Genomic DNA, 10,931 nt, shown 5'->3' on the forward strand with positions numbered 1-10,931 from the left:
ATTTGCTCATCCTCAAGTTGTTGCAAACCTGTATGAGTTTCTTTCTTCTGCTGAACACAAAGGAAGATATTTTGAAGAATGATTGGAACTTTGGCACCTTTGACTTCCATACTATACTTTTTTTTTTCAACTATGGAAGGTGCCAAACAACTGTTTGGTTCCAATCATTCTTCAAAATATCTTCCTTTGTGTACAACTTGAGGGTGACTAAATAAATGACAGAATTTTTATTTTTGGGTGGAGTTTCCCTTTAACCCCGCACTGAAACTGATGTAATGCAAGTCTGATGAAAACAAATTTCTTCATGTCTCCCTTACAGCGATAGATGTGACGTATCTCCTCGAGGAAGGCTCTGGTCGCCGCCTCCGCAGACGGACGCTTGGACTGAGCGAATTTATTTGCAGGAAGTAACGCTGAGAGCACTCTCTGCTGAGCACGCTTGCAGAGCAGCAAGAGAATAATGGATATCGAGGAGCAGAGGTGGACTACACCTGAAAAAAAAGAGGGAAAATGGAGGTGGGAGGATATTTATATCTTGCAGTTTCTTTCTAAAGGAACTACAAGAGAGACCAGGCCGAGGTTCGTGCACTGAGGACACGCAATTTGCTGCGTGTCGTCAACCTTGACGCGTTTCAAAAGTGCAAGTGTCACACATAGGAAAGTTGAAACTGAAGAAAAGCGCCTTGAAATTCGAACCCAGTTGTCATGGATGAACTATGACTTTACTGGTCAAACGTGTCCAATGACTAAGTTGTTAAGGAAGCGTGTGGTACTAAATTTGGCCTTCGATTCGGCTGCAAATAGAAAAACTGAGAGACCGGTGCCACCTTGTGGTCTACAGTGGCAATGACTTGAAAACGACCAAGAAAGAGCAGAACGAGGCAAAAAAAAACTGAAATAGGAGCGACATAGGAGGTGCAGTGTAGCGCGCACACACACTGCCCGTAGACTGAGAAGAGAGAGAGGACGAAAGGAGAGAGCTGAGAAAGAACGTTGGCTAACTGCACTTTTAACAACACGGACATCATTCGCTCCCCGGAGATGTACGGATAAGACACACTAACATTCACACAGTATTGATGAATGCTGTATGATAAAGCAAAACAAATAAGTATATTACCTTCTTTTTTTTGTTTTTTGTTTGTTATACTGCAATTACATTAGGAATGGAGCACGACGGGGGTATCCATATTTGTGAGTTCGGGACTTCGGGACTGGGCTGGAATGTTTCGCTTCTGTTATCGTGGGCATTGCGATTGGTTAGAGTGGGTGCCAGCTCCGCCCCCTTTAAAAAAAAAAAAAGTATTTAATTCACCAGCTTAAAAAAACAACAAAACAAAATCTAGCAGTGGAGGCGCTGGCTTTAAATATATATAACGCCTTAGAATGCCATGATGTTGAGCGTTTTTTTGTTTATGGTAGTGTCTACTAGTGTGTGAGATTCTTTACGGTGTAAGAATGTGTGTGTGTGTGTGTGTGAGCCCATTCTGATAATATAAATACGAAAGAGGAAACAACTAAGGGCTTGACAGCAGTTAATAAACCGTTAAATTCATGAATTCACAAGAACTTATTAAATCATGTGATGTCATATTTTTTGTGGTTTGTAGGGCGGGTGGGGTGGGATGGGGTTGGGTCGCGGTTTTAGTATTGTCATTTTCTTTTAATTTTTTTAATGGCCTTTCAGGTTGCCATGGAGAATGTTTATATACAAAATCATGATGAGATTTGTTTCGCCCTTAAAGCTTCAGCTATGACAGAAAAGTATTTCAACCCCCTTAGAAAAAAAAACAACGATGAAAACTGACAAACAAAAGGAAAGTTGTATAGTGCCAAGCTATGTATATATACAGACAGGAAAATGTGAGAAATGTCTCCAAAAGCAATATCTTGATAATGGATTTTGTGTATTGTATTGTACAGGATTCAGCCCTATATGTATTATTATTATTATTATTGTTATTATTATTAGCATTCTTAAACGATTTGTATTGACAGAACTGTCACATGTAACTTTTTCGAGAAGTGGAGGAGAAAGTGGCAGACGTTATGATTAATAATCGCTACAAATTTCCATAAACGACAAACCGTCTGAAACCTTGTTACCCAAAAACATGAATTTAGCGCATTTCGAGGGGGAGGATTGTCTGATGAACTTTGTCGACCTGGCACCCGTCACTGTAATAATTAATATGAATTATTATTATTATTATTATTACTTTTTGAGGAGAAAAAGATATAATGTTCCTCGTTTTTCTTTTGCTGCAAAGTGTTGAACACTAAAAAAACAAACCAACATAAAAATGTAAAATGATATTTTGGCAGGAAAAGAAGCTGTCAACCCGATATCATGTTCTTAATCTCCTTTTTAATTTTTTGTTCTTCAAATGAGAAAAGATTGTTCTGTTTTCTTTGTGATAGCGGTCATAAATATAATGCTTGTATTTCTTGTATTTGTGTGTTTTTGTGTGATTTGTTTAGTTCTTTTTAGACAATCACAAAATAAGATGCAAGCATTGTATATGGACAGACTGGCAGGCATTTTGTGATGTTGTGTACAGTTTGTCGAAACTTCTTCCACTCTGGTTCAAAGTTTGTAATTATAAAGTCATGAAGATGCTGTTGGTTTTTACTTTTTTTGTTTTGTTTTATATTCTATTTGTTTCGTTTGTTTGTTTGTTTTTTAATAAAAAGCACTACATTATTGTGAATATACTTGCCTGTTGCTCATACATTTAGCAGAGAATCTGTGATGCAGTTCTTTTACTAGGTCATAACCATTATTACTCCAGGTATACAGACAAATCGTATTTTAATTGTATGGACAGTCAATACATCTTCAAATAAAGTGAATTTTAACTATTGCGTAGCACATTGACATTGTGTACCATCATTTGAACTGCCAAATACATTTGCAAAGAAAACACTAACTTAATAAATACCTCGTATTTAATTAATGCCAGACATAAGTGATGTTTTCACGTGATGTAGTTACTGATGCTTAATTCTTTATATCATCACTATAATGTTCTTAACACATGTGTGCCTTGTCTTTATTTGATCAAATCTTTGGACTCTTAAAAAGATTGCAACAGTCATTACATTTAGGGAAATATTATAACTATGTCCTGACGGAAGACAAATATTCATTTGAAAAATAAACCTTTTTGTAAGGCTTCATAGCTGTGACATATTTATAAAAAGATTTGTTATATTCAATTTAGTCTGTAGGTCATATTTTCCTAACACCTCCAGAAAAAAATATACATTATATACAGTATATTACATGTGATATACAATTCGCAAAATATATTTTTGATTTAATTCAAAGCAAGATGGGGCCGAAATGATAACGTTTTTTTTTTTAAACCATCATGCAATCTCTTTTAAATGAATGTGTTAATATTTATAGTAATTACATGACACATTCGACCGCTCCAGACATGTCGCCGCGTTCGCCATCTTGGAACGGTCAGCATGTTGTCACTCACGGTAAGAATCAATGATGCGCAGCTTTTGGTTGCTTTAAGAAGATTTCACCGAGATTTAAATTTCCGAAGAGATTGGATAACCTTTCACAGGTGAGAATGTGTTGGTTTGGGTTCTTATATGTATTAATTCAACATTTTGCAGGGTTTTAAACTATGGTACAGTGTCATGTTATCTAAAGGCTGAAGCCTTTAAATCATCTGCTAAAGTGTGCTTCAGATATAAATATACTGATTCATACTTGTGTCTAAGTCTTTTTTCGGTCATTTTTTTTTTTTTACACTCTGAGTACAGTCAACTTTGACCGTTCCAATATGGCGGACAAGAGCTTAGACAGTAAAGGAGCTTAGGCTTGCCGCCATCCACTAGGTGGCTTCAAAAGTAACTGTTGAATTTCATGGGTTGGCACGGCAACGAAATACAACCTGAGCCCGCTACAACGCTAGTGCTGAATGAGCAAAGTTTACTAGCCTATATATAATTTTATCATTTAAATTCATTATCTTGTTTTGTTTTGGGTTTTAATAAATTGAAACAGGTTCCCACTGAAAAGATGAGAAAACGAGTTGAGAAACCCTCCAAAGAGAAAGTGGACAAGGTGGATTCTGGGATTGAGGAGGAAACATCTAAAACCTCAGGTATCCGACTAAAATAGTCAGACTGGATTTTGATAATGTGGTATTTATTATAACCAAAATATATGCCATGTCCCATGATGGCAATTAAAGTCAACTGATTGTCATTGTGTTGTGGTATCATTCACACTAGATGATTACCAGTGTTCAGGAAATCTGGAGTTGGACTTCACAGAACTCTGTAAACTCATGGGTGTGAAAAAGATCCCTTCTGTCAAGCTGAAGCAGTCAAAATCTGTGATGGGTAAATGTTGTATAAGACAATTGTGTTCTGCTCCCCTATTAAAGTAAAGATGTTTTTTAACACCACACAACTCTTCATTTTCCTAATAAAAACCCCAACCTGGAATGAAGAACACAATCAATCTCAGATATCCTTAGAAAGTCAAATGACAACATGGTCCTCTGAGCCCTGCCTTGAGATTGAGCTGGAGAATGAAGACCAGCCTAAGACGGTCAAGATATCTGGTAAGGCCATTGCTTTATTAGATGCAGTTGTTCAAACTCCAAAGAAATTTTTCAGATCAAAATGTCTTTTATTATTTTTTTTTCTATAGGATGGAAGGTGGATGATATGATGCTTCAGGTGCTGAGCAGGACATTGCCGTCCCTCAGTAATTTCCAGTGCTTACAGTGAGCGTTTGTGTGTGTGATCACTGATATGTATGTTTATGGGTGTTAGTGTTGCAAAATAAACAGTATGTTATGTCCATTTCCCAATAACGGTGATGCTTTGCAGCATGTGGCGTGTAGGCCTGACGGATTGCACTTTCGCCTCCTTGAGAAACACAGTGTCTCTGTGCTCAAATCTCAGGTGAGTCAAAACTGTTTTTAAGGGCTATAATGTCTAAAATTCCCATCATTAATCCCTTTTTTGTGCCATTAAGACCCACATTCTTTTAATTGTTATTCAAGCAATGTATGTCTCATGACCAACTCAACGAGTGTTGCCAACAGGAACGGTGTAGAGTATCCTCTGGTGGACAAACTAAACTCGACAAAATAGTCATTCATTATAACTGCCGATGCCGATAGTTTGGAAAATGCCTAATATCGGCCGATAATATCGCCCTGCCGATATATTGGTCTGGCTCTAGTATCTTATCGTGTCCAACACGCACTGTAAGCAGTAGACCAATCACAACAGACTGGGCCATTTGACCAAACAGAGGAGAGGAGAGTAGGCTCTTGGAAAGGAGGGGTCCCAGACACCAACATAGTTTAGGCCCAGATCCGGCCCCACATCTAATGGTACGGGTGGAATCCACATGTACCAGATGTGGCCCGGATCTGAGCCGACACTATGTTGCTGTCTGGGATTTAGAGAGACTGAATCCTTTATTGAACTGTTTTAGACACAGAGGAGATGCTTCGGTGTTTTTTTGACCTTGGATGAATGTAAACCTATTGTAGAAGACCTCCAAACCAAAACTAGCATAATAGGAACACCAAAAAACATTAATTAGATCTCAGAATGTTATGTAAACCATATTTCCAAGTCTTAAATTATCCTTTTTCATGAAATTATGCTATAGGTCTACTTTTTGCTGCACCACAGACAAAAGGCAAGATTGACTAAACAGTGCAATTTAGCGTGAGAGCACAATTCCAAAAAAATTCTGGTGGATGTGGAAAGTGCAAATTAAAAAACACAGAAGCAGCCGGATCATTTCCAGAATGACCAATGCAAACTACCAGGAGCGTCTGGTTTAAGGCGTGCTTTTTGGGCAGTAAATAATGGCGTTAACCTTAGTTAATTACTTTGAAACTTTATTCACTTAAATTGTCTACTCCCATAAATTTTGTGTCTGAAAGGGAAACTCCTACAAATGCATTCGCAATTATTATAAGGTCATCTGCAAAAATAACTGTCCACACCTTTTCAGTACAAAATATTTCACTGTGTCTTTAGTAAATCCTAAGAGTAGTGTTTTAACTCCAAAAGAGGGTTTGCACTGCCGCAAACTGTTGGTAAATCTTACCCAAATGATCTTTTCGGAAAATAAATTATGATAGAGTGATAATAGATACTGGAAAATCTGATGGCATCATCTAATGACTTATATCTTGTTAGGAAATTGGTTTTGGATGGCAATCCACTCCCTGAGCAGAGCTACCACTTACTTATAGGGGAGGACAGCATGTGAGTTATTTTTAAACACACACATGCACACACATTTAAATGTGTTTATAATGTTACCAAAAATGTCTATTTCAAATAAATGCTGTTTTGAACTTTTTATTAAATATGGTTAAGTCGGTACACATGTACATTTGCTGCTTTCAATATAGAACTTAAATGTATTATAATGTTATCGAAATGCATTATTTGTAGTTTTTACACTCAGCTCTTTTAAAATAATGTCTATGCAGGCTGACAGACTTATCACTACGCAACAGTCACATAGGAGAGGAAGGAGCTCGTCTGATTGGCTCTTCTCTGTCCACTGTGCACACTGCCAACAAAAACCTCCTGTCACTCAACCTGGCCTTTAATAGCATTGGTGATGCAGGTGCAAAACACATTGCTCAGGTGTGTAGAATTATAGGCTGTCCGTCTGAAGGTGTTCGGACTATTTCGAATGATGTCAAGACTGCATACCCTTAAAATTGAGTTTTTATTATCCCCCATCCCTCTTTCTAAAGGGTCTGCGTTTCAACCGTTCCTTGCTATGTCTGTCCTTATCCCACAATCAAATAGGAGATGAAGGAGCAGCTCGTTTGGCTGAGGTACGCATAAGTTTGCCTTAGTTGAGACATTAGACTGTGAAACGTGCATATTTCTATGAAACTCTTTCTCATTTCTTTGTTTAGGTGCTTGGCCCATTTGCTCTGACACATGAGGAGATAGTTGAGAGGAGGAAGCTGTTAATTAAAGTTCAACAATCAGTGATCCAGCCGTCCCTGGTTAGTCTTGCAGACTCACTGGAACAGCCTCTTTCCGTCCGCAGCAGCTCTTCGCTGGATCGCCTCAACAAGATTGCAAAGAACACCACCAAAAAGAAGGTAAAGCATTTTCGGAAAGGCTCATGGCTTTGATAACATCCTCCTGCGGCTAAACGAACGTTGCCGGGAATCCAACCAACATACATGAACTATGCTAGCCATTGTATTTATGTATCCTATTGACACCTGCATTGTTGCTTGCGACAGAAGCATGCCAAACACACACACATTAAAAGAGTGTCTCTTATGATTTCGATTTTATGATTACAGTTGTTTATGAATGTTTATGTGTAGGACAACTCTAAAAAAGAGGAGAAACCAGCGCCAGCTCATGTAGCCAAGAAAGAGGAGCCAAAAGTGGCCAAGAAAGGTCATTAAACTAATTTGACTTTTATTTGAGATTCAGAAGTGCACTTTATATTTGATGGTTTACATGTAAGGTGAATATTTCACTTCTTGTTTTTCACTTAGATGATAAAGTTCCCCGTAGTCAGGCTGGAAAGATAGGACCCAAAGACAAGATTCTGAGAGTTTCTGAACAAGAGGTAAGAATTAATTTAACAACTCATCCCATTGTAAAAATATACATGGGTGAATAAATATTTAAGATACTTATTTCATGAAATTGTTATTGACCAATCATTATATGATCTTACATATAATATTGTAATTAATAATATGATAATACAATAAAAAAGCACCTAAAAATAATACAATAATATAATCTGTCAAACATTTTGAACACATTTTAGCTAGAGAATACAGTGCTTTCATAATTATTAGGCAAGTTTATATTCTGATCATATTTTTTCCAAGCACATTTGACCATTTCCAAACCACATCAATCTTAAAAACTACTATTAATTTTGTTTATAATAATTTATAAGCGATATATAATTATTAACGATGGCTGGAAGTGAAAAACGCCTTGTATTGATGTGCATAATTGTTAAGCATGTTTTCTGTTACTTGTAAAATGGGCCAAATAAGATATGATACAGTTTTTTTTCTCGCTTTGGTACTATTTTCACAAGTAAGGTGCAGAACTCTCAGTGCTAATATCACAGCAGATCATAAGTCCCAATAAAACATGAAACAACATTTGTGAACATAAAGCATCTTCTCTTGACTTGACCATCCTTTTGACATAGCCATATTTCTAAAATGCAGTCAAACGTGACACTCAACTAACTCAGGCCACATTTACACAAAGCCGGGTATTTAGCAAAACGAATATTTTCCCCCTCTCCGTTTTCAAAAATAACATCGTTCACACACGCCGTCGAGTGCCATCATAACTATGCCAAACCTATTGGCGGCAGTGTAGGGGTTAAGGATAAAGCCATGCAAGCCAATCAGAATCCTCAGAATCGACAAGCGAGAACCTAAAACGGTGTTTCTCCCAGTTTACACGGCAACACATAACCAGCGTTTTCAGAAATCTCCACTGTGGCCGGCGTTTTTAGAAATAATCGTTTTCTGTGATAAAAATGCCGTTTTCGTGTAAATGAGAGGGCAAAACGCAGAGAAATATCTGCGTTTTCCCATCGTGTAAACGGGGCCTAAGCCAGATTAGATATTTCATGTGTTCTAGCTCAAGCACAGCTGGTGCAACTAATGAAGCCCTTGATGGCTTGAGGCAACACCTGTTTTGCTGGCTTGTGCTGTTGCTATTCAGGGGGTTGAGTAATTTTGAGATTGCGAAAGGCATTAAAAGTTGCAATTTCACTCAGTTGAATTTAGGGAAACAACTTGAAACATTTGTTGTGTTGAGCTATTTCAATTACATTTGTTTGTTTTGTTTATCGCAAACAGCTGAAAGTCTGTAAATTTTGCCAATAAACCTGATTTGCAATGGGGGTTGAATTATTTTGATCACAACTATATCACGTATATATGGTTATACACAAGTTTAATGTGGTTTGGAATTGGTATGTGCTTGAAAAAAATTGGTTCAGAATATCGACTATCCATCCCATCTTAGTCCAAGATAAGATAATGGCATGGACTAAGAAGTAAGAGAAAATAACTTCCTAAATGTTTAGGAAACATCTTTGCTATAATAAGAGCTTTGAAAATTAAACATCCTTCACATTAAGCATAGGAACATTTGTATGTCAGACAGTGGAGGTGGTTGAGACGGTGATTCCTCTGTTGGATCCTGGAATTGTGCACACTGGAGGGAAAGTCATTCATTCAGGAAACACATGCCTCACTTCTCTGAATCTGTCGGGTGATTTCATTTCAGACTTGGTTTTATTTTAGTATTAGAGTAAAACGTACTAGAATGTTATGCCTGTAACATTTTCTTTTCTGATAATTCAGGAAATAAGCTGACTGAGCAGTCACTCAAACTGTTCCTCTCATCTTTGGAGGGCCAGGCTGAAGGTGGACTTCTGCGTCTTTCTCTCAATGTGAGTCTCATCACTCTTTTCCTAAACCTTTTTCAAAACCCTCTATGATTTGCCGTCATTATGAATGACGCAGAGCAAATTGCATTTAACATTCAACCAAAAAAAAAAAATTACTTTTTAGTATTATCATATGACATCCCATTCAGCCAATAAAATCAAAAGCCATGTTTGATCACATGCAGTCAAGGCTCCACTGTGAGTTCATTTTAGACCAGGAAATACATATAAATTTGTATTCATTTATATATCATTGTACATCCAATGATGTCATTTTTAATGCACATTTTGTAAAAATCAATAACTCAAAATTGTTTTATGAAACACTAAGATTTTTTCAGTAGTTTTCAAATGGATTTGAATGTGTGAAGTTTCGGACAATATGCCCCAAATAATTTACCCTAATAGGACCAATTCCTTTATAAAGCATGGCAGCCTAAAAAAGCCCAAGGTCAGATGTAGAGAACTAATTTAGGAAAATTATTTCAGACTTAAAAATATATGTAAAATATAAAGTCATATATTTGTTCTAGCTGTGATTTCATAATAAGTCCCATACAGGGATTAAGAGCTTTTTTAATTTCAGCTTTGTTTTTCAGAGAAATCGGTTTCCATCCGATTGTGACATCTTCCTGAAGATACAGGAAATGATGGCTCTCAAGGAACCTCTAAACAAAAACAACACTGGTCAGGTGAAGGATGAACATGGTGAACTAAAGACCACGAGTGCAGCTTAGCAATGTAGCCTAAATGACAAGAAAAAAGAATAACAGGATGTCAATATCTCATGGTTCCATAATGTTAGACTTCTCAGTCTAATGAAATCTTTGTCAAATTGTAATTTTCACACACTGACACATACCGTAAAGAGCTCTAGACAAAGTGCTAAATATTAGTTTGTTTAACATTTTTGTTCACTAAATGTTATTTCTTTGTTTTGATAACATTTCTAGCATTCTAAAAATGTGGAAAATATTAAAAGGCTTACAGAAAACTAGTTTTGTACATTTTGCTCTGTATTTCTTTTCTGCTACTTTATATTTCAGCACATTTGAGCTGAATAATTATGTATCATTGTGTCATATGCTACATGTTTATGAAAATAAAGCAAGTTTACATAATAACTATGTTTCTTTATTTTTCATTCACCCTGGAGAACTGCACACTTTTCCGATTACATACGAAAACACATTCACAAAACCACTGTGATTGGTCCCAGCGCTGAGATGGCACGTGACAATGCGGCGCCCATAAGTGAACTTGAAGAACATACGATAATCTATAAAAGGCAAGCGACGCCATTTGATAGAAAGCACACGATGCAGCTTTAAACAACAATAATTATCATTTAGACCAACCACACTCAACAAATTACGTCCAACTACCTCCGTTAAATATATTGTGTTCCTCGCCGGTTCCTCGTTGTGTGTTTGAAGAGATTTACGGGTTG

At 36.9% G+C, this 10,931-nt stretch overlaps 2 protein-coding genes across 2 annotated transcripts in view; both read left to right on the top strand.

The window, feature by feature from the left end:
- The window catches only part of ash1l (ASH1 like histone lysine methyltransferase), a 37,983-nt gene extending 35,272 nt beyond the window's left edge, over nt 1-2,711 (top strand). Inside the window, exon 27 of the mRNA XM_089122924.1 lies at nt 320-2,711. Within this exon, the coding sequence (XP_088979050.1) occupies nt 320-411 (92 nt within the window). The 3' untranslated portion in view covers nt 412-2,711. The remainder of the gene's footprint in view (nt 1-319) is intronic.
- A 1,077-nt stretch (nt 2,712-3,788) lies between these two features.
- lrrc71 (leucine rich repeat containing 71) lies at nt 3,789-10,610 on the top strand. The gene is made up of 14 exons (XM_039678544.2): nt 3,789-4,127; nt 4,258-4,368; nt 4,479-4,592; nt 4,682-4,757; nt 4,864-4,938; nt 6,199-6,267; nt 6,498-6,657; nt 6,771-6,854; nt 6,939-7,130; nt 7,365-7,440; nt 7,542-7,615; nt 9,192-9,303; nt 9,396-9,484; nt 10,081-10,610. The coding sequence occupies exons 1-14, from the start codon at nt 4,043-4,045 to the stop codon at nt 10,216-10,218; spliced, it is 1,455 nt and encodes a 484-aa protein (XP_039534478.2). The 5' UTR covers nt 3,789-4,042; the 3' UTR covers nt 10,219-10,610.
- Nucleotides 10,611-10,931: the final 321 nt, after the last annotated feature.

Source organism: Pimephales promelas, chromosome 18 (assembly GCF_988280905.1).
Source record: "Pimephales promelas chromosome 18, fPimPro1.hap1.1, whole genome shotgun sequence".
NCBI classification, from domain to species: Eukaryota; Metazoa; Chordata; class Actinopteri; order Cypriniformes; family Leuciscidae; genus Pimephales; species Pimephales promelas.

What these genes read in the sequence shown, in the direction of transcription:
- lrrc71 (XM_039678544.2), top strand. Translation starts at nt 4,043, where the DNA reads ATGAGAAAACGAGTTGAGAAACCCTCCAAAGAGAAAGTGGACAAGGTG. An exon ending in TAAGACGGTCAAGATATCTG is followed by an intron (nt 4,593 to 4,681) that starts GTAAGGCCATTG and finishes TTTTTTCTATAG; the next exon opens with GATGGAAGGTGGATGATATG. An exon ending in TCTCTGTGCTCAAATCTCAG is followed by an intron (nt 4,939 to 6,198) that starts GTGAGTCAAAAC and finishes ATATCTTGTTAG; the next exon opens with GAAATTGGTTTTGGATGGCA.